This window comes from Melospiza georgiana, chromosome 3 (assembly GCF_028018845.1).
Source record: "Melospiza georgiana isolate bMelGeo1 chromosome 3, bMelGeo1.pri, whole genome shotgun sequence".
NCBI lineage: Eukaryota > Metazoa > Chordata > Aves > Passeriformes > Passerellidae > Melospiza > Melospiza georgiana.
Genome location: NC_080432.1, coordinates 106,779,637 through 106,807,391, shown reverse-complemented (window position 1 = coordinate 106,807,391; position 27,755 = coordinate 106,779,637). Strand labels below are relative to the sequence as shown.

Here is a 27,755-nt window from a genome sequence, read left to right as displayed (position 1 = left end):
GATTTTACCCTTGTGGGTTTAGAAAGTAAAAGGTGCTAGTACAGCTCTTTTAGTGCTTCTAAATTTTTTTGGAAAGCCCCATTTTCAAGAGCTGTTTTTAACTTTAACAAGATTCCCTTGTGAATTTCCAGAAAGCATGCCCTGTGAACAGGAAAAAAAAATTTAAAAGACTGGGACTTTGGAGCAAGTAGATTGTGGTTCTAGTTTCTAATTCTTTCTTCAATTGCTAAATTGAATCCTGCCTTAATTGTATACTTGTAATTCCTTATCCTTACCATCTCCATATGGAATTTTATTAACACTGATAGTTATGAATACAGAAATACTATGGATGGCAACAGTCTTAAATTCAGGAAATAGACATGAAACCTAATGTATTTAAAAAGATTATTAATAAATACACATAATACAGTAATAGTTTGATTGTATTTCTATTAAACTGTAATTTCCATATACATGTTAAACAGAAATTTCTAGCAGGCCTTGGAGTATTAAAAAAAATTGGAAGCGTGCAAGAATATTTTTCTTTTAGCAAAAAAGAAAAGTAAAAGTAAAGTTAAAGTTTATTTCAAAGTGCATAGGTATTTGAAACTTTAAATCGGAATGCCTTTCATATAGTAATTAGTTAGTATTTGTGCACAGCCATGTTAAACCCTGCTTAAGTGAGGAAACCTGACATGAGATGAATGATACTGATTTTTTTAATCTTACTTTACAGGTACTTGACAGAATCCTATGGCAGTGGCCAAGATATTGATGATAGAATTGTAGAAGGTACAGAAGTTTCTTTCATTTAACTACAGGTTCCAACATGTTTTTTTTTCAGAAATGTGACTCAACAGCAAGCGAATAAAAGTAGCATAGGCATGCTATCAGACTTTCTAGAGCATAATTTATAGGCAGTTGATCTTCATCCTAGGTTTTGAAACATTTTTTATTTTTAATTCACTTTATTTATTATAGTATCATGCTGTCATTTATTAGAAAACGTTTATGTGTGTGTTTGAATTGAGCTTTACACATATAATGTACTCAAGGTGGTACCCAAAATGGAATTTTAAACTGCTTAAAATCTTCAAGGACAAGATTGTTTTTTCATTACTATCTGTTAGTACCAGGAAAATATAATTCCTCGTCCTCATTATCAAGTTCTCAAAGTCAAATAAAGGAGGGAAGTTCTTTTAAATTATGATTCTGGATCATATTTCTGTTATAACATTTTTTGTCAGAAATCACATAATTCAGAATAGCACTTTGACTGTATCTGTCTTTACAGTAGACTCCAAACGAGGTGAAGAGAGGCTGTGTTGATCCTTCTTATTGAGCCTCTTGAATGTTGCATATACTTCCTACTTGAACAGAAAATAGCTTTTTGAGAAAATAGAAATACCTGAAGAACAAACAACCTTCAGCCAACCTAATAATTCCTCATACATCAGTTTTAGTCCTCTATAGCATAGCATAAATTTATGTGGAAATTTCTTGACTCTGTGTCTCTTTCTTAAAAAAAAATTTACTTTTGCTTTAGATTTTCCTGCTTTCAAATTTGAACCACTTATTCAAGAGAAGTACTTCAGGCTTTAATCTCTTGTTGCTGTAACTGCTTAAACCAGTTCCTTAGTGAAATCCACTGTGTGCTAAAGGAACTCAGAAAGTGGGCAAGAGTTGGATAATGCCTGATGCAAATTAATTGGTACTTGTAGGTATTCCTCAAAGAGTTTGGGCTTTTTAATTTAGAATAGCATCTGATGCATGAATTCTGAAGGTTTTTAGGCATGATTTTAATGAATATGCTTGTGGCATATGTATTACTAGAGGAACCTTCAGCCTACCTGAAAGACTTTGTGCAATTTGGTTTTGTTCATAATCCTTTCTTTAAAATTTCATATTACATAAAATGCCTGAATAAGTATCAAAGATCTTGTAAGAAGTCAGATTTGCATTTTTATGAACTTTAATTGTTAAAAAAATGAAAATACAGCCAAACAAAAAAAGGTTAATTCTCATGTCCTATTACATGATGCATTATCACCCACATTTTATTCAAGCATTGATGTTATTTCTTCATTCTTTAATTTATGTAGGAGCAGATATTTAAATGGTTGTTAGTGGAGTTTTAAATCTGAGTTCCTGCTCACTTAGTTTCCAATGCTTATTTTTAGCTAGAAGCCTTAAAATATCTTGCAGATATTTTTAGTGGTTTATTGTTAATGTGGTTTAGTAAACTATTTTTCTTTGATCCTCAAAGCTACTAAAAAGCAGTCTTTCAGAGGCCTTCTATTTCATAATTAATAAGCAGTTTCAAACTGTTTAAACTGTGCGTGATATTTGTATAAGTGTGTATATATATAGATATGAGAATTAGATTGCTTGCTGCCATTCTTTCTGCATGGGCTTTAACATGCTGAAAAGCAGCAGCCAGTAAAAAATAAAATCAGCCAGTCACTTAATTGACCTAATTTGAAAGGACAGTGTTAAGTGGTTTTTGAAATCAACAGACTTTTCTAATATGATATTTATTAATTTCCAAGTCAATCTAAAACATTGCATGCATGACATTTAAGTGACATTTTTGTCTGTGGAATAAGTGAGTAGTTTAGATTTCATGAATAATAAATAATTGGGAAGCATCAAATTCTGTTCTGTCTCATGTAGTTAATGTATCAGTTATTTACCTACTTCCTATAGAAAACATCACTGAATAACTTTTGGTATTTGTCTGAATTTCTGGCAGTATTGATTCAAGTACACTGCACTGTTACAAGACATTTAAGTACTTAATTTCATGTTCCACCACAATATATCCAGTATAATTTGCAAAATATATTATTCCTAATAGGTAATATTTTTCCTTTGATTTTCAAACCTTATTCCAAATAAGTACCCCGGTTAATTGTATTTGTTCTCTGTTTCTTTTTGGTAGTTTCCTGACTGAATTTTAACACTACAAAAATTAATTTTTTTAAACAGCAAATCCCCTATTAGAAGCTTTTGGAAATGCAAAGACTGTTCGAAACAACAACAGCAGTCGTTTTGGGAAATTTGTTGAAATTCACTTCAATGAAAAGGTACTGGAATTTTGTTACAGATAACCAGTGATGGTTTTTTTTGCCATATAATGGAAATGCTAGACTGGCAGAAGGCTGAACAGACTTACTAGTCTTGCAGCAAATAGCCACTGTCCTACTTTACAGATTTGATTTGAATTGTGTCACCTTGAAAGAAAAAGAGCCACACTGTACTGTCTCATTACTGGAAAGCAGTGGCAACTCAGTAGGAAAATTGCTTCTACCAACAAAAGATTCAAAATGGGTCCCTTCATTGCATATGTGAGTCTTCTCATATGAAGACTAACTCAATTGCTGTTAGGTATCCATCCATTCCTTTAATGCTCAACTAAGTGTATGTATTAGACATAAATGTATTTTGACTTCAAACTTTTTTATGTATTTGTATGAAATTTTGAGACCTTACATCGTAATCTGTGTATGACAGAAGTCAAGGAATTGGTTTTTTGATAAAAATACTATTCAACTGTGTATCTGAATAAAAATTTTCTTTGTTCAGGTGTAGTTTTGTTTGGGTGGGATATGTATACACACATTCCACAGTTAAGGATGGCTGTATGGTTGGTCAGGATGTCCAAGGTGACGACTCCTGTGGATGTTCTCTAGAGATTAAATACATGCTTCCTCATCTTTCTGACTGAGGACAAACAAACTGCAAAAATTTGTTTCTTTTCCTGCAGACTTAAAGCTCATTTGTTTGGTCTTGAGCTTGTGGTCTTTTCCTAAGTTTTCATCACTTGGTTTGTAATTTAACTTCAGAGCTTTTGTTAATAGTTTACCTAGTAAATAACCAAATTTCTTTGTGGGGAGAGGGACTACCCATCAACACTCACATGGTGTTTCAGTTGAATTACTTCAGCTGAAGAAAACAGCCCTCTGAGTATCTTCAGAAACTCCTTCAAGGTTGCTTCAGCTTTCCACTGCAAGATCAGCCTGTTTACTTGAACCCCTTTTTTACAAGGCATCACTTCTCACTTGGTGGTCACCTTTTTAGGTCTGGTCTCTCAAAGTGATATGAGTACAGACTGAGACCTCCTGAATAAGGGAACGACTGCATAACTGCAATCAGATTTGTCAGTCAGCTAATCCTTCTTAGTTCCTGTAATGGCCATTAAGTTCAGGAATTTCCTTGCCATTAAGATTTCTCAAGGCATAGGGAATTTTATCATAGGCCAGATAAGAAATAGCTTTCAAAAATATATGTCAGAATTCCTTCTCCATAAAGAAGTGCAAGTGTTGGAAATAAAATGTTGTGTCATAATTAATTTGCCCAAGATGTTGTCCAAATATGTACTCTATAATTTTAACCTCTCCTTTTATTTTACAAGAATCTCAGTAAAATGCACCTAAAGAAGGCTGTAATAGCACTGTCATACAGAAAGTGTAAGGATGGCTGTAGCAATGCTCCTTGCAGTAACTCCTGAGGTTCTGCTATGGATTTCTGCTTTTTGGGGTGAAGAAGACCTTTCTTTTAAGAAGAGTGTATGTATATACAATACATGAGCTGGGGAGAGAAGTAATGGTAAAGACAATGGTTTTTTCCTAGGCTTAATATGTATCAGGTAGAGATAGTTTTAAATCTTTTTGGAGCAGTTTCTATTGAGCAAGTCATGATCAGGTAAAAGTAAACTGAAGACCTGAATCTTAAATAATGCTACAAATATTCAGATAATCAGAAAAATATTTCTTCTTCCTAGAACTCGGTGGTTGGTGGATTTGTGTCACACTACCTTCTGGAGAAATCTAGGATCTGCGTGCAAGGCAAAGAAGAGAGGAATTATCATATCTTTTATAGGCTTTGTGCTGGTGCTCCAGAAGACATTAGGGAAAAGCTATATTTAAGCTCTCCTGACAACTTCAGGGTGAGTAGCAGAGTCAGCATTTGTGAAGTTTGTCATATCGTCATATGTGGATTCTTCATATAGAACATATTAAAATCTCTATTTATTATCTTTGGTAGACTCATTATAATTAAAAAACCTGGATTTTCTTTTTGTTAAATCTATTTGATCTTAGACTAAAGCTACCTGACATTTTTCTTTACTGGAAGAATTCCTGTACTTTTTCTCTGTCTTAGAATTGAGGAATCTGTGCTCTTCCAGAAAATGTACTGTTGCAGACCCAACTGTTAGTAATGCTGTTATGGGCTCTTCTAGAGATGTAAAGTGTGAATTTCTTCAGTGCAAATCAAATCTCCTGGTACATATCAGTCAGTTCTTTGCTTGTGTTCTGTCATTTGTTTCCATCTCTCACCATTTCTTGCCTTATATTTGGCTTGGAACATTATGGAAGTGGAATTTTGTTTATTCCTTAAATAAACAGACCAAATCTCTTGGGTTTTGAAGGGTTTTGTAATACAAAGATGTGGAATCACAAGGACATAAGTTAAATGACTGTCATCTCTTTAGACTTCTTTGATCTTAAACGAGATGAGAAGCACTGCAAACAAAGAATTAAGTTATTGTGCTGACTGTTTTCTTTGTTGGTTGATCTTCCTACTTGTTCTAAATAAAACTTGGACTGTGCTTATAGATTGCTTTCCCTTTTGTACTCAGTTCCATCAAAATTCAGCGGAGCTTTAAATATACAAATGTCCTGCCAGTTTTGTGCAAAGCAAAAGGTGGGACCTGAATCAGTGCACTCGCTGTGGGGAAGGTGGGGGCACCCTGCCCACCAAACAGGCAGCTGCTGTTTGGCCAAGGCAGTCAGTCTCTCCTTATGGCTGAGCCAGGAAATGGGCACAGAGCTGCCCTTCCACATTGTGTGCATTGTACATTTGTACTGTGGTATCAAGGTGATCCTGCTCTCTAAAAGCCATGACTTTATTCTAGGACAAGTTTCCTTACTTTCTCAAGGCATTCTCTAGGCATTCATAGATCTTACATTATTTCTTTAAATATTTAGTTTGTATCTTTTTATATTTTTTCTATTTGTACTCACCTGTGTGATGGAAACTTGTTCTGGTGCTTATTAGGAAAGAACTGCTTCCATTCCCTAGAAGGGAAGTTTTTCTTTTGAAACACTCCACAAACACAATACTTAAGAACACCCAACACCATTTATATTTGTAAAATGTGGAGCTAGTTTTCAAAACTTTCTTTTTTACTCTGCAGTTACTCCATGCAGTATTCTCTTGTATGATTTAAAGCTAAAATGTTGAACAGATTTTCAAGTACATGTTTTTATTGCGCAGTCACTTTTCCATTAAAATTTATTTCTTGAAGTTAATAGATTTTATTTCTAGAATATGCTGCCTACCCACCTTGGGGATTTTTTTAAAAATCAAGAATTCTGCTCATGAGAGAACCCAAGGTTGTAGATGTCAGGGTCAGACATAAAACCTTCTTAAAATCAGGCTGATGCAGGATAGCACTTAACAGCCTGAGTTCTTTTACAGAGGACATTTTATTGCATATTTCATGTATAAAGAGTCTGTAGTCACACCAGCCTCATCATATTGTGACCTTTTTTTTTGACTTCTACTAAGACTATAGCTGACACTTTAGTTTCCATTAAGGATTTTATTGCTTTATCATAAGTTAGTACTTGAATTCTGAGCTCTTGCATGTGAAAGGTCCACTCTGCATGTTAAATTGCAAAACTTTAATGCAGCTTCTTTCTCTCTCTTAAAGTAGATTATCTTTAATTAAAAACCAAAGAAACAAAACCTTAGGATATTTTTCATCTTTGTAAGCTTGTAAATGAATTTAAATATTCTTAAAGTTTATTACTCGTATTGCATTAAATTTTCATCAAGTACCATTTTATGGGAGATTTTTAGGAAAACAAAATTGTAAAAGATAATTTTCCTCCTAAATTTGCATTTCTTCTGTCAAGATGATTTTTGTGTTCTTTGTTCTCATTTACTACTTCAGTTTTCATCATAAAATGGTTCTGACTAAGCATACTTGTGTCACTTTTTTTACCACATTTTGTTGACTGCACATCTGTTTCAGAGTTCATAGAAATGCCATCTTTCAAGCTTTTGATAATAGATTGTGATATTACACAAAGCAAAGTTTGATGATTGATCAGTATTTTCCAATCAGTACTAAATTTTACAAGAAAGATATTAATAAAAAACCTTGAACTCTAAAATTGGTTATTTAGAAAAGCTCATCCCTTAAGTCATATTGCATTGGCTCTATTGTGCCCCTTGTCTTGAGCCCTATGGCTTATCGAGGCAAAGTCCAAATTAGGGCCAGCTTGAGTTCTAAGACTCAAGCCTGGTTTCTTTAAAGTACACTTTGTTAGAAATAGGACCATCTCAAATTTAAGTTTTTTTGTTTTTTTGTTTTTTTTTTTTTTTTTTTTTTAATTTTGTTTCGGTTTGGTTTGGTTTTGTTCTGGGGTTGTTTGGTTTGGTTTGGTTTTTTGGGAGGGGCGGGTGTTTTTTTTTTTTCTTTTTCAAAGAAGCAAAACATTTTTAAAAGATAGAGGATAAATTAATTCTGTTTAATCTTTGGGCTTCCTTCTCTTTGACTTAAGTGATCCCTTGGAATCTCCTCCCCATCCATTTGGCCATCATGGCATAGGGACACATTGCTCTGGGCATATAAACCAAGACACTGCATTGGCTGCACCTGCCTGATTGCAGCAGCACTGATGGCCATCACCTCTGTACCAGTTCATCCTTCCCCTGCAGGTTCCCTGGGCAAGTGGGAATTTACTTGGCCAAGGATTATGCAATAGCCCTGCAGTTCTGCAGGTTTCTTACACACCCATTGTCCAGCACAGCCCACATGAAAGCGTGCAGTCCTGGGGCTCGTGCTTTAGGTTGCCCTGCAGAAGTTTGCAGAAATTCAAGGTCACGAGGAAACCATGTGCTGAACTTGTAGGTCTTGGTGCCTTGGACTGGATCACATGGCTGTGAAAGTAAAGCTGCACAGTAAATCTGGAGTAATTCTGTACCTGGAGAACAGTAAATGAGGATGAGAAGCTGAACTTTTTTCTCATCTACATTTCAGGAAGAGAAGTGAAATTGCCTTATGTTTGGGTTGCTGAAGTTACAATAGTGTGTTATACTTCACAAAAAAAAAAAAAAGGTCAGGCAAACCATACAAACCAAACCCCAAGTACAATGGTATTTAGATGTACTGTATGATAACCTGAAACTGTGTATTTGTGTTCTTTTAAAAACATAATTTCTCCCTAATTTAATATATAAATTTTCTCAAGGTTTTAGCTTTCAAATGAAAGCCATTATCTTGTGATTAAATGTCTTTTATGTAGGTTATCATTTAATACCACACTGGTTCACATTCTCAACCTGTCAGATAAGTTTCCAAGCTCTCTTTTTGAAAAGTATGACCTTTTTCACTTCCCATCCCCAGTTTCTGGGATCGTGTTACTAATGCTGTAATACAGGATATATTGTGTTTAAAATCCACTGTGATTTGCATTCTTATTGACTGATAAAGAAAACTTCTGTACTTTGTTAAACACCAAGCTAGCTTTGAACAGTTGTCACTTTGTTTTAATATTAAATTTGTCGCCAAGTTTTTTCTGCTGTTAGAAATGCTTTGAAGAATATTTTGAGGTTTTGGAATTTTGCATGTAAATTTTAATCAGAGAGTAGAATTGTCTGTGTTCACCTCTTAGAAAACATCTTTGTTCAATTAAAGAGTAAAGAATCAGTTCACTTCCTTCAGACAAAGGGCTCTGTCCAAGCTTTTGGACAGAGTTCTTACATTCAGATGAACAAATCAGTAAGGAAAAGCTGGTGATCCCATTTTTCAGAAGGCAACAGTAATTATTTAAATCTAAGTTCAGTCTGATTTACTGAACAGTAAATCTGAGATTACTATACAACAAAAGGTGGATATCAGAAGCCAGGTTCAAAATAAGGCTTCTGCTTAGACCATGCTGTAAGCTTCAAATATTCTTCAGACTTTTTAATACACTATGTCTCCTACTACCTATAGAAATATTTGGTGAGAAAAAATTAGTAATTTCACATTACATGTATGCCAGAAAATTAGTTCTTTTGGTTCCTAATTTTGGTTGTCTTTTCTGTAATCCTGGACTCCTTGAATAGGTTTAATAAAATCAAAAAGTAAGAAAATATTGTGTACCTTAATAAATATCCCATTGTGTCAAAAAGTGTTTTAGTTGTCAAAATCAAGAAACTTTCAATAGAAGTTTGGTACTGTTGCAGTTCTTTATTTTGTAGCTGTAAATAAATATATTTTCAAGGAAGGAATTATGAGCACTTATCATGTTGTTTGTATCAAGTGGTTAAATCAAGCCATGTAGGGCAAGCTTTAAATAAAAGCATATGTTTTCCTTACTTCTATCTTTAACTATGCATTTCCACTTGTTTTATTGTTCCAGTATTTAAATCGAGGCTGTACCAGATTCTTCGCTAACAAAGAAACAGACAAGCAGATTTTGCAAAATCGCAAGAGTCCTGAGGTATGTTTTTATCTTCAGTTAGTTTATATTGTTACATAATGGAGATAGAGTTGAAAGTGATTACAATTTTATAGTGCGGAATGAAATGTTCATTTTACACATCTTTATAGAGGGTACATTTTACACATCTAAGAGGCTACTCTCCAAGATGCTGTATTGAGAACTCTGCTTTGGAGTTCAGTCCTAGAAATACATTTTAACATGCATCATAAAATCCCAAATGGAACAGAGTATATAAAATGGTTTCCTCTTCATTTTTATAATAACACTTAATGATGCAGCTTGTCTTCTGTGGAAAACAAAAATCTAATACTTTTGTAATTTTCTTTTTAAAAATCTTAACTACTGGCAGAAATAGGTCAAAAGCCATGTTTTTTTCTGGAGCCATTTTTACTATGTGGAGTTTTGAAAGGATGCTCCAAACTGTTCTATAAATCAATAGTGCAACCTCACTTCCAGCCATGACTATATTCTCCTCCTCAGTGCACTTGAAAGGTTTTTGTTTTCCCCTTGCTGTTAACTGCTAGTTATGCCAGAGCAGGGAATTTCCTGGATGAAAGTCTGAAGCTTCAAACATTTATACCTCCTTGCTCCATCTCTGTTTACATTTTTTAGAACTGGAATTACCAGAATTTGAGCACTTAAACCTTTGAGCTGTTCACATGAGGATACTAAAGAATTTGTTCTGAATTAATAGTATATATGAATTGGAAGTTATTAAAACACTTAATTAAACTTCTGCTCTGTTCTCTAATAAAATTTTCATCTACACAAAGTATGAAATTCACATTTGTGTAGCTGGAAGGTATTTCAAATATTAATCAAATCCATATTTGTGATTCAGTAGCAGGGCAAGCTGCATATATATCTGACAAAAATAACTTAAGAGCCTCATTCCACCAAGTGGTCATGCCATCTCTTTCACAATGTGGTCTTGGAGCTCGTGCTCAACTACAAGGGACTGTATAGATAGTTCCTTTCCTCAAGTCAACATTGTCAAGTCTGCCCCTGGATTTCTAGTGGTTGTATTATTGTAACATTCAGCATGGAGTCCTGACTTCTGTTGTTAAATGTAGGCTATTTTTTAAATCAGGGATGATGGAGAATCAGATACAAAAATACTTATTTGACATCACTGTGGGGGCAGAAGGCTGGTAGATACAAGCATATAGGCTAGCTGGGGAATTTTGCCTCAGTTTACCCAATTTGCCTTTGACAAAGAATTGTAGAGAGTAGGCATAGAGTATCAACATTCACTTATTTTTTCTTCTGGAAGATGAACCTGTGCAATTTTCTGTTATTGATGTGATTTACAGGTGGGTGTTGTCATAAAACTGGTCCTCTGATGGACTTGAAATAAGAGAAGACTTGATTTAAGTGTTTGTCTAAATGAAAACATATTCACAGAATAGTTCTGAAAATATATATAAGACATGAATTAGTAGAACATATGATACCATAACACTTATATGTAACTGCCATATCCATTTGAAGGCTCAACAAAGGATCAAAGTTAAATTATATTTAAACCTAGTATAGCTGTTTAGACAGGAAATGTATTGTCTTGTTCAGGTTTTTAAATTGGAAGTTTAGTATTTGCTGTCATTTTACTAAAAATATTAAGATTGTTGTTTTGAATAAAAGTAGCTGGAATAGTCAATTAATACTTCAATTATTTTTGTGTTTTCCTTATCAGGAAGATGAGGTGATCATTTTACATAATTAACATGTAGTTTAATGTTATTGATGTGCCTACATGTTGTGTGAAGTGAATTTTTCAGATGCATGTGGTGTTTTGTTTTGATAAAAATCATGTTAGCTTATTTGACAGTAACAAATCTTTTATTTAGTGAATTATTCCTTTTAATTGATAACATTTAAAAATAAGTGTAAAAATGTAGCTCAGTCTGTGCATGTTCATGTAGTTTTTTTGATTGCATGCAGATGTGTTACTTTCTATTATTTAAACTGGTTTATAGCTAAAATAGCTTTCAATGTATTTAAATTTGAAAAATAAGCAAAATGTTAAATTAGTATTTCAGAACATAGTTAGTATTCTTCTAAGCCATAGACCACTGTAAACAACTTTTCTGTTTCTTTATTACAGCAAGAAGTTAACTAGTAATTTTCTCTAAATAAGCCTGTTTATAATAGGGGAAGTGCTCCTGGTTCTGATTTGTCCTGTGCTCCTGTCCTTCTGTCATCCTATTGCAAGGACCTCCATCTTCTTTTAGCTGCTTGGGGTTAGAAGGACTCCTTTGTATTAAATGCTCCAATAGCTCCCTTAGCAAAATCTTCCTTCCCCCTGCTCATTAGCTCATATTTCCCTGTCCTAAGCAGTCACATTCTTTCTAGCTTCTGCTTTCTGAAGATAGTTTGAAGTTTGCTGTGAAATTTAAGTTTGAAGATCATGCTTCCAAGTATCAACAATTTAAAATAAGGTTCTTGGGAAGCCCATATTGTAAGAAGAACTTGGATCTACTTAGTTTGGCATGCTTTTGTATGCTTTTTGATGTGACTTATCCTTGACTGGAAATATTTGCTTACATTTACTTTAAAGCACTTACATAGGATTTTTGGTTTTTCGTGTTTTATAGTATCTTAAAGAAGGTTCCTTGAAGGATCCACTGTTAGATGATCATGGAGATTTCAACAGAATGTGCACAGCCATGAAAAAGATTGGACTGGATGATGAAGAAAAACTTGATCTGTTTAGAGTAGTGGCTGGTGTCCTTCACCTTGGAAATATCGATTTTGAGGAAGCTGGGAGTACTTCAGGTTAGATCAAAATAGAAATGATTTTTCCTAAAAATACTGAAAATGCCTCTTGATTAGAGACCTTCCCTTTGCATGTGAATTACTGCTTTTGGAAGCTTCTTTGTGTTCATGGGTAATTCCATCTTAATTCACCCCATTTTGAAGTCAAGTTTATCTGTTTGTTTTAAAGTTGTACTTCTTTCCATGCTCTGAAAGCAAATTGGGTTGCACTGAAACTGTTCAAGAACCTATTCAGTGAAAAGTTTCATATAAAGAAAAGAGCCATTATGCATTTTAATGACAGGTTTAAAATCCAACTTCTCTCTAATATCACAAAAAGATCTTGACTTTAGAAATCAGCAACTCCATCTGTAGGGAAAGTCATTATGTCCTTTGGCTTCCAAAAATAACATCATGTTAGTATTTTGAGAAATGAAAAAAAAATAAGTTACAGCAAAAACGTAGGTAAATATAACTTTCTCATTTTAAGACGTTGCTCACAAGGTGAAGCAGTACAAGTGTAGTTGGGACTTAATTGCAGAATGTGCATGAAGGTTGATGAAGGAGATTTAATGATTTGGGAATTGTCCCTATTACCTTACTACTGAAATCAGCCTCTCTAAATTGAGAACTGCTGTCCATATATTCTTGAAGGGTTGATTCCTCTGGATGTACTACAAATACAACTATAGTAGAAAACATAAGTATGTAGGTCTAGCTTGGGTTGCAAGACAGAGTGAAATTTGTTTCTCCTGGTCCTACTTCAAGAATGTATAGCTGCTGGTGCAGTTGTTTGGAAGAGCAGACCAAAGAACATTTTAAAGTGTTCTGAATGATGAATTAAATGAGTGCTAACCTTACAGGTTCACTAGCTCCTGACCCCAAGTACAGAATCAGCACAGTACTGTACAAAACATTCTGTTCAGAAGAGATCTTGGGTGGGCTCCAGTCCCATGTGTCAAATCAGGGCCAGTGCTGAATTCAAATTGGGTAGCTTAGGGTTGGCATAGAGGTGGGTTGTTTTTGGTTTTTGTTTTCCTTGCTCTACTCTATAGATCAAATGACAACCTCCCCAGTGTCAGTTCATGCTGTTGCCATCTTCATGAAGATGACAGAAATGAACATGATTGATGAGAATGAATCTGGGAAGATGCAGGTGTAGAGATGGGTAGTGGCCTCATGTAGCTCAAAGCAGTAAGCTTCCCAGAGAGCTTCCCTGTTTGGGCCTTTTGTGAGTTGTGACATGGGCATGGATCAGGTTAAACAGTGAAAGAGGTGCAAATGTGAATTTGAGGAGGAAATGAATGAGAAGAGTGGGAACCACAGATGGTTAGGAAAGTCAGGGTTTAGAGAACAGAATGTCACCAGAGAACCTATGACCTCTAAATACTGAAATTCACACCCACTTTTTTTCTGGAATAAATTATAGATCTTCTAAAATGTAAATGAATGTATTGAACTTCTAAATTCCAAATACATGTTTTGTTTTTCCCTCACCATGTATGTCTACACACAGGGTGTCCATTTGAACTGCTGCAGGCAGTCTCTTACCAGAGAGAGACTGGTAAGACCCTCTAGAGTTCTGTTGCTCCTCTACTGCAAGCAACAGCAAACACATGTAAATAAGTGCTAGATTTTATTAAAGTGGGTGGTGTGCCAGTTGGAGATCTCTGCTGGCCGAGCCCTGGCGCCGAGGCAGGTGCAGAGCAGCAGGACTGCACCTCCCGTTGTTTACCTGGGACATGGACAGAGCCTTATCTGAAAAATCCAAGTGCCAGGAGCCTGCCCTAGCAGCCGCTTCTGCTGCATTGCAAGGGAGCCTGGAGGATTACAGGAATATCTTAAGTTCAAAAGTATTAAGTCACTAGAGTTAGTTTGTAGGCGTTAGCACTTCTCCATTTTGGGGTAGTTCTTCCCTCCAAGCAGCCTGGAAAGTGTTCTAGAAATACCGAATTTCACGTGTAGTTTTTGGGCGAGATGTTATTTTTGTGTTTGTTTTGCGGGGGTTCCCTGGGCTCTGTGAGCTGCCTCTTGGCCCCGCGCTGCTCTGAGGCGCCGTGCAGAGGCAGCGGTGCCGCCCTGAGGGCGAGGGCGGCCGCTGACGCTGTGTGTCCGCAGGGGGCTGCACGCCGCGCGCGCGGAGCCAGGCGGCGCTGGAGCGCTGCGCGGCCCTGCTGGGCCTGGACGAGGACGACCTGCGCGGGAGCCTCACGTCGCGCGTCATGCTGACCACGGCAGGGGGCGCCAAGGGCACGGTCATCAAGTGAGTGGCGGCGCCGGCGGGAGGGGCGGGGCGGGGCGGGCGCCGCCCGTGAGGGGCCGCCCGTGAGGGGCCGCCCTTGAGGGGCCGCCCGCGCTGCTGCCCTGCCGGGGGCCGGCTCCGCGCGTCTCCTGGTCACCCACCGTCACAACCGGCCCCAGCTCCGCTTAACCAGCTGCCGGGCGGAACTGAGGTGCGCTCGCACCAAGCGCAGCTAAAGCACTTCTTTTAATGGGTCACCGAGCACAGGTGCACCCCCCTTGGTCGTAAAGAAATCACAGTTATACACTTACACTAGCTGAAGGCTAGCAGGCTTAAAGCACTTTGAATAAGTAACTCCTGCGCTGTATAAAATCTCTCATGTGTTAGTGAGTACGCTGTGTGGCCAAAGAAAGTATAGCAGTCAGCCAGTTAAATCCACAGCCTGCACAGCAAATTTGATACGCTATATCATTTCTCAGATACACTCTATTAAGGAATGTCAATGTGGTGCCTGAAGTCTTTCAGAAGGCGCTTGAATCTTTCTCCTGAGGGCTGCGCCGTGCTCCTGTGAGTGCTGCCCTGTAATAATTAGGGCTGGGATGCTTTAATTAGAGGGCAGGATGGCCCCCCTTCTTAATGCCTGAGTGATCACCGTCCTTGTGTTTGTCATACGTAATTCTTCTGAAATCAAGTTTTAACTTTAAAAACACCCCTGCAAATGGTAATCCAGAAATTGCTGCTTTTTTGCTGCTTTTGGTAAATACACTTTTAATCTTGACTGTAAATAATGTTTCACAAAAACACAGATAGAAAGTGTGGTGGTTTTTTTTTTTTAATATTTTTTTTCTGAAGCTATTATCCAGGTAACTTCCGAGGCACAGAAGCAAGATAATGGTTCCTTTGTGTATGTACATGGAAAAGAATTAAGGGCAAAGAGCCTATATAAATATGGTACTGGTGATAACATTTCAAACCCATGAAATTTATAGCTCTTGCAAAACAGAGTTTTATGAAAATGACAATGCAGTTACTTTTATTTATGAAAAACCTCTAGCTTCTACCACAAATTTTCTCTTGCTGAGATTGATCCTAGCATGCAAGCTGTCAGGGATGCCTGCAACTGAATTGTGTGTTTTAACATTTAGTTTTCTGTGTTGAGTATTTTCTGGAGTTCACATAAAACGCTGAGCTTGGACTAAGCAGTTTTGTGCACATTAAAGTAATTCTCAGCATTCAGCTGAATATATCAATCTTTTAATTAGGAAGCTAATAAACATTCTCTCCTTGGAAGAATACAGGTGTGCTTTTTATTAACCTATGGAAACAACCTGATTGTTTTAGTGAATTGGAAATACTTTATTCACAGTACACCAAATGTTTAACATATGAAACTCATCATTTTCTGTACTAATGGGGTTTATTTGAGTTCCTTGCATATTTTGTATTTGCAATTTCTTTGGAAATGTATTACAGAAATTATTATTATAGAAAAAATTCTAATAAAGTGACAAATGGTAAATAATGTTGGGGGAAGTGGGAGAGGGTGATGTGTTACTCTACATTCAGTTAAAAGCTCAAGATCTAAATTATGTATTCAAAAGTCCATTTCTGGAGAGTAAATTCTTCTCTCCCTGCCCAATGTAAATTCCTCCTCTCTCTCCTCCAGAAGTTACTAGAAATTGGGGACTTTGAGTCGTTGTCATCTTGCTTGTCGTTGTCATATCCAGATGATATGGAGTGTTACAAGTAATTTTTTCCCCTTCATTACAAGCTTAGTGTATAGGAAGATGTCAGTCTTGCAGGAAAAAGTGTCTCCAGCGGAAAATATTGACCGAGCTTTTACTATTTGCTCTTTTCCAGACCATGTCTAAATTGACAGCAAAATCTTTGATATATTCATCCAGGAGAAGCTTTATCAGTACATTAGAGTAGAAAATTTCTTATTTTACAGTACAGATGGCACTCACAGTAATTCATGGCAATATGAACATTGCAGGTTTTGAAAGTCAATAACATTTTTTACTTAATTCAAGTTGGGATGCACAATCATTGCTGATCTTTCTCTGTTGACTTACTGCTTACCTGGTTATTCTCCATCTTCCATTTGCATTTTTAAATTCTTCTCAGCTTACTACCACCCACTTTCCTTTACTGAAATATATCTTGTGAATTTTGACATTATGAATTTTTTGGAAAATAATCTCGTATGCTAATCTTGTTACAAGATTTTCTGCTTTGTTAATTCGGTATTATTAGAGCCCATTTTTTGAGAATACCCTTAGTTTCACATTCCTTTTAAGTGAAAGTGTTCAGATGGCACCCCACTGGAAATGCTCTCAGGGAACTGCTGGTTCAGCCTCTGAGAAGGCTAGAAGCTTCATTTTGGCTGTTGTACATGTAACACAGACACAAAGCTTGTCTGTATATTTTCCTTTTGAGAATGTCTGGTGGGACATATCAAGCTGCCACCATTATGAGGCAGACCATGTGATCACTCCTCAAGTGACACTGTCAAGGAATGCTTCTTAATTTTTGTTACAGCTTTGAGTTTACTTTGGATGAAAACTGTAAAGATTTTCTGATCAGTGAATTTATCCTGATATGCCTGTAGTGTTGTTAGCACTGTGCAGTTTCAGAAGTCTGCAGACACAAAAGGAGCAGCAGATCTTACTTTTCCTGTGTTTTATTTTGGGGAGGTCAAAAATGAGTTCAGCAGACTCCTTACACCTCTCAATGATTATTGCATTAAGCCTCTTTTGCTAGCATTTTATAAACTTGTGCATCTAAAAGCAGACATACTCTAATAAATACACCAATATCATCTTCTCACATGGCTTACTGCATGTAAAAGTGGATTGGACTATTTTAGACATTTTTTGCATAGACACAATTTTTCTGTGGTAGTGTGGTTTAGAATCTACTTGACTGCTATCAGTATTAGAGTTTTGACAAGTACATTGTTTTTTTTTTTTTTTTGTTCCAGCAACCCAAAGAGCTGGTCATTTCTCTCTCTTTCTTAGGGACCTTTTGTGTGCAAGTAGATCATGTGAGTCCTATTAGGTCACAGTGAATAAAGAGCTCAGCTGAAATCACTGTGCTCAGAGTATAACAAAGGCTTTGTTCTGCTGGGCACAGTGGAGCCAACAAGGAACAGTAGGAGGGTGATGCTAAATGCAATCTCTCTGAATTTTATTAAATAATCATGTGCAGTGAATTGCCTGGGGGACTTGACAGCTGCACTATGTCTATCTGTCTTTGTCTCCCTAAACCCCAAAATAATTACCTTGCTGGATGATGGTTTTGCCATCCATGTGAAGTGTATTTACAGAGAGAAATAATGTGTTGGATTCAAAATCTGGTGCTTCTCTTAGACTGTAAATGTGCTACTGTGCTTTTCTCTTGCCCAGTTTCTTCTTTTCCGAGAAGACTTTCACAGAGGACTCCATCATCACAAACTAAATTATTTAGCAAGGTGAAAAAAATTAACTTGCATCATTCCAAGTCCTTCAGCTTCTTCTGCAGTACATTTTCTACCAAAATGCATTTTTTTAAGTGATGCTACTGAAGTGTCCATCGGAAAAACTTTTTCAAAACTTTTTTGAACTTTGGCTTTTTTCAAATTAGAAGTATGCTGCTTATATTCTTTAATTATGTGGAGTATTTAACTAGGTGGGGTTACTTAATCCAGGCTACTTTATTTATGAACCAGTAACCATATTGGATGACAGTAATTGATGGATATCACTTCACCTGCTGTCTCCCTCAGTTGTTGTCAACCATGGGCAAATTATACATGGTTTTAATTAATTTGTTCTGGAATATATTTGGGAACTGCATGGAGTTTGCATGGAGAGATTTTGTCCACAGACTAAATCTACCCCATCCATGCTTTCCCCTAGGTCTCAAACTCTAGATCATTGGAAACCTTGCTGAAGAAATTGGCATGAAGACCAACAAGGGTTTTTCTTGCAGCCTTACCAAAGTATTTAGAATTTGGCAAATTTTTTCCCCATTGCATTCAAGTAGCTGATAAATTCAGGAGAGGGAAAGAAGGTAAAATGGAGGAAGGAGAATTTATCTTTTCCTGTTCAGGCAAGAAACAAGAGAAAGAAAGAGATTCATTTGTCTTTGTGCAGACCAAAGAAAGGAAGAGCTGAGGGAAAGCAAGTTCATGAAAAGAAAGCTACTTGTTCTGAACATCACTTCTGTGATGGGGCTCTTGTGTATCTACTGTTTCAGGGCATTTTCAGCCTTGTTTAGTGGTTCTGAACTTTCAATTGTGCAAAATGCTTTGCAGGGTTACATTTTCTTTCCATGCATGTTTGCTGCATACTGTGAAATTTAGCAGCAAGGGTTTGTGCAGTCTTTAGAATTGCACTTAACAGTGGCAGGATTTGCTATTTTGAGCACTAGGACCATTTTGTAAATACATGCTCTAGGAGTACAACTATTTGTCATGTTGTTTAAAAAAGTAAGTGAAAAACATAAATTATTTTAATATATTGTATTATGTAATAGGTCTGCAGCTGACAGGAATTAGTATTCTGATCTCTTAAACGTATCAGAACAGAATGCAAAGGTACCTTCCTTCTATTTATAAGCTGAGATTTCTGTCACTGCTCATTACCTTAAGATGAGATAGATACTTAGTGGAAGACAAGATTGTGTGTAAAGCTAATTACTATCAAATGTAAGGTAGCTGCAAGTGTCCTTTGGGAATGGAGACTCTGGTTCTATGCCTTACCAGTCACAGTAGAATGTGATGTCCATCAGAAGTATTATCTTTGAAGAAATAAAAAAATAGTAATTATTAGTTAGTTAGTTTAGTGCTTATGAATTCTGGGAAGTGAAGGAAATTATGGATGAGCTGTTGTTGTGGTTTAACTCCAGCTGGCAACTCAGCCCCTTGTAGCCACTCACTCCCTGCCAGTGGAAGGAAAAGGGGAAGGGTAAAAATGAGAAAACACATGGGTTATTAATAAAAGCAGTTTAAAAGGTAAAGCAAAAGCTACACATGCCAGAAATGCAAACCCAGGAATTCATTCTCTACTTTCTGTTGGAAGGTCAGTGTTCAGCTCCCCAGGACAGCAGGCTTCATCAAGTGTTGTGGTTACTTAGGAAGACAAAATATTAAATTCATAGAATCATTCCCCTTTCCCCCTTCTTCCTTCAGCTTTTATTGCTGAGCATGATGCCATATGACAGGGGATGTCCCTTTGGTTAGTTGGGGTCAGCTGTCCCAGCTGTGTCCCCCTCTCAGCTTCTTGTTCACCCTCAGCCTCCTCACTAGTGTGATGGGGTGAGGGGCAGAAAAGATGTCAGAGCAAAAACTGAACTTTAGGCTTTATTCTAACATAACAAATCATAAGTAAATAGTAGAAATATTTTTGTAGATGGTGTTGTATATAGTTTAAATATCTTTCTCTGGAAACTGTCAGTAGAGTTTCTAATTATTTAATAAACAATTATGAAAGCATCTGAATCTCACTTCTACTGGTGGTAGCAAAACATTATTGTTTTTTATAGCTAAGATAGTCTAACTTGGCAAGGTTGTTTCCTGCCTTGGCCTAGAGATCAGGGAAGGTTTTTTAGGTCCTAATTTATGGTATTGGACAGGCTGGTTTTAGGTTTAGAGTCTAATCTCAGCATTTCACAGTAAGGAATTCTGAAAAATAAGGTTTGTATCTTGTTTTTTTAGGGTACCCTTGAAAGTGGAACAAGCAAACAATGCTCGCGATGCCTTGGCTAAAACCGTGTACAGTCATCTGTTCGATCACGTAGTGAAAAGGGTAAACCAGTGCTTTCCATTTGAAACTTCTTCTTTCTTCATTGGAGTTCTAGATATAGCTGGTTTTGGTAAGTATACCTAAAATAATTTCTAGTTGTCACTTTTTTTCACCAAAGATTCAATAACAAATTCTGTAATGAAGAGTGGGAGGGTTTTTCTTTTTGGTGTTGATGGTTCTTATAAAGCTTTTGCTTTTTGCTTCTTTGACTCACTAAAATTCAAAACAGGGCATGTTTTGTGATGTGCTCTAGTCCTGCCAAGGTTGTCCAGGGGAACAGCCTTTGGTTTTCAGGTCTTTAGAGTTTTGGTATCTACTGCTAGCCTAGTATATCATAGATGCATGAGGGTGTATTGGTACAATTTCACTGTCTGGTAGCATCTTGCTTTGGTTTGCTGCCAACTCTCTGTCATTTATCTTAGAAATATTATCTGCTGCAGTATTTTTAGATGGCTTGTGTACAACTTGGAAATCTGTAAAAGATTTCATTTTGCTGAAAGAAATGACTATGGATCTGAACACATCTTTAAATATTAGCACTGTGAAGCTTCTCTTATTTACTATCTAATTTAAACTCTTGGAACACTGTTTTATCATAAAAGTTTAACTTCTGTCTTTCAGAGTACTTTGAGCACAACAGTTTTGAACAATTCTGTATAAACTACTGTAATGAAAAACTGCAGCAATTTTTTAATGAAAGAATTCTGAAAGAGGTATGATATATTTAATGTTATATTTGAGGATTTGTTTTTTTAACTGTTATATTTGAGGAATTTTTTTTTACTGAAGAGATGCTTTAAATAGCACTACTTTTCATAAGCTTACACGTTATGTTTGAATAAAAAAAAAAAATCAGTTGACATACTGTTTCCATATTATGTGACATCTGGTTGTGTCAGAAAAGAATGTGGATTTTTGAAAACCAGTAATGAGCTGTCCAGAGATTGGATAATCACCAATACCTAATGAAAATATTGAATTGAACAGGCTTATCATTAAGGCATTAAAGTTGGAATACATTAAGCTGTGTAAGAAAATTCTTAAATGTGTGTTGATTCCTGCTATATTTTTAAAAATTGTTTCATGTTTATTAGAAAAAATAATTCTTTTCTTGATTTTTTTTAGAAAAAAAATTAAGAGTGGTGTTTTCTCTTTTCAATTACTTTAGGAACAAGAACTTTACCAGAAAGAAGGCCTGGGAGTTAATGAAGTTCGTTATGTAGATAATCAGGACTGTATAGGTATGTACTTCTTGAATTGTCAGTCTTTTTTGTTACTGTCATGGGGAAAAAACCTTCAAGCAGAGGAGGTGAAATATGCATAGCACTAGTAGTTATGGTTTTATATATATCCTCATTCAATTCACGATCTTAAGTGTTCATAGGCATTTCTGCAGTTCAAGATTAGCAGTTTCATCCTTTCCACAGGAAAAAGTTTGTAGTAAAAATTCCTCTTAAAAGAGCAGTTTCATAGAGAATGGAAAAAAAATTGCAAAACTCTGAGTTTGTGTCTAATAGTTTCAAGAGCATGAATTTCTGTGTCAGCTTTCAAGGGCTTTGGAATATCTGTGTGAGATCAAGGCAATTCAGTTGTTAAAAGTTGTGAAACCACCACTGGGTGTTAAATGCTGGTCTGCCTTTCCTAAAACAAATTTCTACTTCTCACTGGGTCATGTTGTCAAATGGAAATATTAACCTTTTAGCTTTGACATGTGGTAAAATGTGTATGAAAAGCTTAAAAATCTCCCCCAGCAATTGAAGCTAGACCTAGGATCATACTGTAAGAAGTCTTAGGCGCTTTTTGGATTACTAATTTCAGCTTGAGATCAAGAGTTAAAATCAAACAATTGGTTCCTGATCTTTTTCTCCCATGTTCCACAAGCTTAGAACTTCTAGATTTGATGGATAACCTATACATGCCTCTTAAGATCTACAGAATTGATTTGCCATGACTTCTTGTATTTTGTTTAATGGCTTTCCATAGGTACTTTTGTAGAGAATCAGATCAGCAGCATTTTGGTGTGTAACGTTCAGTGGTGATACAAGTTGATATATTCAATTTCCATAAATATATGGGGTTTTTTTATTAACAGATTTAATTGAAGCAAAATTAGTAGGTGTACTGGATATTTTGGATGAAGAAAATCGTCTTCCCCAACCAAGTGACCAACATTTTACTTCAGTTGTGCATCAAAAACACAAGGACCATTTCAGGCTCTCAGTAGGTTTATTTTTGTTGTCTGTCTTGTTTTAATGAAACAGTTCTTGGAACAGTTGATAGTAACACTTCAATGTAATGAAAATCTTTCATAAGAAATCTCATACTGCCCAGTCTGCACAGTCTGTACCTCTTTGTTAAGGACAAGGTTGTTGATTAGATTTGATGAAAAGTTCACTGAAGACTTCAAGCAATTCTAATATCCTGCTAAACTAAAGCCATATTCTTGACTTGCATTTGAAGTTTAACATGTAAAACATGAAAAGGAAGTAAAAACACATTTTAATTTAGATTGTTTCATATCAGATGAGCTATTTTGTTGTTCTTTTAAAAAATTTCTTGCTTTGGAGAACGTTTGACTCATGTCTAGTGTCTAGCTAGCACTTCAGAGATGAATATAGGAATCATACTAGGAAAATTTTTTTGTTGCTTATTTTTTAACATACAGCACTGTCTGGAAGATTAAGGCAAATTGTTGAAATTTATATCCATGAATTGTGTTGAAATTTAAAAAAATGCCTAAAAAATATGAGTAAAGGAAGCCATCATTTAAAATCCATTTACCAAAATTGTCATACATTTACCTTGTGTTAAGTTTCCACTTAATCCTGCTTGCCTGAATTGATGTGCAGTGAAACATTCTGATGGTATGTGCATGATCAGGTAGTGCTTGCCTGTTAAGATATACCATCTAAAGCCATATCTTGAGCTTCAGTCTAATCCTATTCATATAACAAGGTTTGTCATCAGCTGTCAAATTTATGATGAAGTGTTGATTAAAGGCACAACCAAAATCAACCAGCTGGTGTTAGCAATCCTGGTGACATGTATTTTGAATGCAATGTATTTAAGAGTGCAAAGAGTTTGAAACTGGGTTTTTAGAACATCATGGTTTGGACAGGAATGGTAATGATCAGCACAATTGTATTTACAGGAAATATGATTTTAGCACCTAGTGCTCCTGGCAGATCACAATGGTGTTCTAAGAATAAACTTTTTCTTAGTCTCCATTGCAATACTTCTTTGTAATTCAACTTCTTAATTCCAGATTCCAAGAAAGTCTAAATTGGCCGTTCACAGAAATATCCGAGATGACGAAGGCTTCATTATCCGGCACTTTGCAGGAGCAGTGTGCTATGAGACGGTAATTTTGTCTATGGAACACTATGTTTATTGTGTTTTGTAGAACATTTATATTTTTTCACTGTGTATAGCTTAAATGACAAAATTTCTTGTGATCAAAAGAGAAGTTCAAACATTGCTATGTCTTTGCGAATTGACAAATTTCTTTTAACTTTTCAGGTTACAGCCCATTTTAATGACATGTGTTTTGTGTAAAAGTTTGTTTCAAATCTACAGGTAATGGTGTCAGTATTAAATATATTGACTCACAGCCTACTGCAAATTTTGCATCAAAAGGTGTTTACATCCTGGGGAGAAGAATAAACTGTGATATAAAAGTATTGTTAGTGAAGAGTATTTGGAAGCATGATTATCCTTGTACACAGTCCCCATCATACTTTGTGTTTTCCATTTCTACTGGCAATGGACTCATTCGTGTAAAAATACAAAATATCTGAAATTGCTACCCTCAAAATACATTCCAGATTCTTGTGCTGTTTTGGCTATTACTTATTGTACAAAAACATTGTAAGACCTGAAGCCGGTATCTAGACCATCAATTTTCAAAAATGAAAGTTTAAGTTAAAATGAAGATCCATAAGGCTTTGTTGGTCTGTATAACTTCATCATGTATGAAGGATGCTACTTGCATTACTTACTTGGCTGCATACATATTCCTCTCTTGTGACTTCATGGCCCAAGGAAACTTTGGAGGCCTGTGTTAATCCTTTGACTCTTATCAAAGAAGAATCCCACCCTTTTGTGGGACGTCTGGCATTTTCTTCAAAGAAGTCTTGCCATCTTTTATTCATTAATATTAAGGTCTCTATTAAGTTCCACCAAAAGCTGTTGAGGATTTTGTAAATGGGAAATTGGATACTAATATATTGACCTCTTGACTTTCTCTGTAATGTATTGTTCTTCTCAAAGTTAGTGATCCAATTTAAATAAACCAGATATATAAAGTTTGTAGGAAGTGACAATATATTTTAATAAATCAAGTGCTCATAAATAGTCATAGTACTTCTAAAATAACCTGTTTTCATTTCATTTTCCAAACTGTGTAGGTTTAAGTATGCACATTAATTCCCATTTCAAAATAGATCTTAAGTGATATTACAGGCAGTGAAGAATTAAGCTTCTCAGAACTCCCAGGTGATGATGATGTGCTGAGTGCTGGAAGTGGAAGTCAACAAAAAAACAACTGCTGTCTTTAAAGGCACCAAACCTTTCTTCAGGTTTCATAATTCCAACAACATCCTTCAAATTTAGGAATGTCTTTTCTCTCTGGCATTAGACTTTTGTGTATCCAGCTAAAAAGTTGTTTGAAATAATATATTAATATTTACCCCATGTGTTCTTGCTAATTTTTTAAATATGTAAGTATATTTCCTTTAGTTTTCTAATTAGACTGCAGTAACTTGGACAGTAAAACAAATGTGTTTTTATCTTTTGGGTTGTATTTTCAGATGCAATTTGTGGAAAAAAACAATGATGCTTTGCACATGTCTCTTCAATCTCTTATATGTGAATCCAAGGACAAATTTGTTCGACAGTTGTTTGAAGCCAACACTAACAACAACAGGGATCCCAAACAAAAAGCTGGAAAACTCAGTTTCATCAGTGTGGGTAACAAATTCAAGGTAAAATCATAGAGTAAAAAGTCTTATCTTGTAATATATGCCAGTTTTATGTTACTTGAATGAAATAGAACCTAAGGTTGGGAGAACTAGCAGTAATTTGAGATTCAGAAGAAAATTTGGTTAAAGAGATGGTTTTCTTCTGGTGAATTATAAGAAACTGGCATTTTAAGCTACATGCTATGCATTTCTGTCAAAAGTATCTTCCATAATAGTCCTTACAGAGGTTATGCAGTGATTTTTAGGTCAGAATCTTTCAAAGTCACATAGAAGTCTTTATTCAACAGGTTTTGAGATGTAAATTTGGATTTGGTGGACTTTAAAATTTTCTAGATATGACAAAATATGTTCTTCCATCCTATTGTAATTATACCTTCTAGAAGATGTATTGATTCCCTACAGTTGGCCAAACTCTCAAAATTCAGTACCTAATTTAACCATAGTTTTTCCTTTTCTGAAATATATATATACTTAGTCATGACTTACACAGGAAGATATTCATTGTGCTGAATGTTTCCCTTCCCAATACCTGAATCTGATGCTTCTCCTCATTTTCTCCTTTCTTCTGATGTTGCAAAGCTGACCTTCAAACCTTGTCTTCTCCAAATGTTTTCTGCATCCTTTTCTCATTCAGCAGTTTTATTTTAGCTGGACTATTCCAGCTCAGGATGGCTAGAAAGAGAACAATAGGGGAATTAAGAGATGAAAAGCAGGCACATCGTGGGCTGCAGGTAAATTTTTCAGTCTCGTGGATTTACAGTTGGTAGAGCTGCAGCAATTTCAGCAAGAGCTCTTTTCAACACATCTGGGCCAGATCCAATGAAGGATTTATATGCCTTCAAGTCAAGTGCTGAAACAGTTTTGGTATGCTATCTTACCTAGGGCCACCAAAAACCCCCCTCATGTTCCTAGCTAGACTCCTGACACAATCCCTGGGGAATGCAAGTGTCTTAGATAGCCCGAAACACCTGCACATGGAGTGAGGCATTGCCAGCAGCAGAAGAGTGTTTCTGCATTTCTGCTCCATAGCAAGGTTAAGTACTGGATCAGGACTGCAAGATAAATTCCTTCTTGCATAATCATATTTTGTGGCTAGCATTTGGAGCTGTTATGTAAAAAAATTGTTTTCTTCAGCAGGGGCTAAAAAACAGGGAGGATAAGCTGGCAGCACACTTGCTTTTTATAGCGATAGTATTCTGCTTCAGGTCTATACTGTATTGTGTTCTATGGCTATTTTATTTCCTGTAGTGGACACCAAGATATTGGTCAGTCTGACAAAGGGTATTCTCATTACACCTTCCTGGAGTTGTTTGGTTAGGTAGCCAGAAATAAATTGTTTATGGTGCCACGAAGAGCAGAATACAGGGCCTGACTTGTAAGGTAGTGGTTTGAGCATTTAATTGGGAATTGGGCAAGCTGCTCTCTTGAGTTTTGCTCTGATGAGTCTTTTTAACTCCTTCCTATTCTATAGTAGTTGTTGAATTAAAGTGCAGCAGTTGGTTTAATATAAAATACATGATCATCAGGTAGTCTGAAAAGTTGCATACAGATAAGCCATGTCCTGAGCAAACCCTGCAGCCATGAGTCTGCTTTAAATCAAGGTAGGATCCACTATTTTTTAGAACTGTATTTTAAACATGAAATCAACTGGGGGATCTTTTGAGGTAGTTTCCTCTTCATTCCATCTGGATTTTCAGTTTCTCTCAGATTTGGCACCCCACCTTCAGTGGTGCAGTCTTGTGCATTAAACCACTCTGCAAGGAGAGGTGAATTAAAAGGGAGGCATTTTTAAAGTGAAGCATAAATTTTGTGGGGAACTTTTTTGGATTTCCTTCTGTTACTTTGGTGTTCCCCTCTCCACCTAGAACACAACTCATGTCCTTCTTGGATCTGGCCCATCAATCTATAATTCTTTCAATGTTTTCAAGTTCCATGGCATTTTGAATGTATGTGTTACTTCAGTAATTCATTTAGTGTTACCTTCCCAGACACAGCATGTGATGCTGATGAACACTAATAGCCTTGAATATTTCACTTCAGATGACATCAAAATAAGGTCTTTTATCTTACTACATATTTCATCTCTTTAAGAATAAGAATTCTTTGTGCATTAATTTGTAAGTCAGTCTTCTGAACTACTGAAATTAGAACTTCTTCTAATTATATCAATTATTGATGATGTTACAGGGACTTCTCTTTATGAAATCCTTCGCACATCCCTTCCTTATAACTAATCAAAATTAATTCTCATTAATCAGTTGAGAAAATAATGATTCATTTATCATTGGATCTCTTCAAGATTGCCTGAGATGATTTTACCTTATGCTAATGATGTATTAAATTGTGACAATTCAAAGAGCAGTAGTTTTAGCAATATGTTTTGCTCATATACAGATTTTGTTGGAGAAGTTCACCTGAGAATGTCTCTGGCTTATTTCTTGTCAAATCACAGAGTATAAGGAAGGGGTATTTTTCCTCAAGCAGAAATGTATTCTGTTGATGGAAATTA

General features: G+C 36.0%; 1 protein-coding gene across 5 annotated transcripts in view; it reads left to right on the top strand.

Annotated features, from left to right (window-relative positions):
* The window catches only part of MYO6 (myosin VI), a 102,881-nt gene that overhangs the window by 44,683 nt on the left and 30,443 nt on the right, over positions 1-27,755 (top strand). For 3 of the 5 annotated variants that reach the window (XM_058020102.1, XM_058020101.1, XM_058020104.1), the window contains exons 7-18: positions 719-774; positions 2,971-3,068; positions 4,766-4,930; positions 9,402-9,482; positions 12,080-12,260; positions 14,358-14,502; positions 20,180-20,337; positions 20,889-20,980; positions 21,436-21,508; positions 22,360-22,487; positions 23,533-23,628; positions 25,076-25,249. In XM_058020102.1, coding sequence (XP_057876085.1) covers positions 719-774; positions 2,971-3,068; positions 4,766-4,930; positions 9,402-9,482; positions 12,080-12,260; positions 14,358-14,502; positions 20,180-20,337; positions 20,889-20,980; positions 21,436-21,508; positions 22,360-22,487; positions 23,533-23,628; positions 25,076-25,249 — 1,447 coding nt within the window. Of the gene's footprint in view, positions 1-718; positions 775-2,970; positions 3,069-4,765; positions 4,931-9,401; positions 9,483-12,079; positions 12,261-14,357; positions 14,503-20,179; positions 20,338-20,888; positions 20,981-21,435; positions 21,509-22,359; positions 22,488-23,532; positions 23,629-25,075; positions 25,250-25,825; positions 25,978-27,755 lie in introns of those variants that run through there. The other 2 variants (XR_009114244.1, XM_058020103.1) reach the window with 2 other exon arrangements.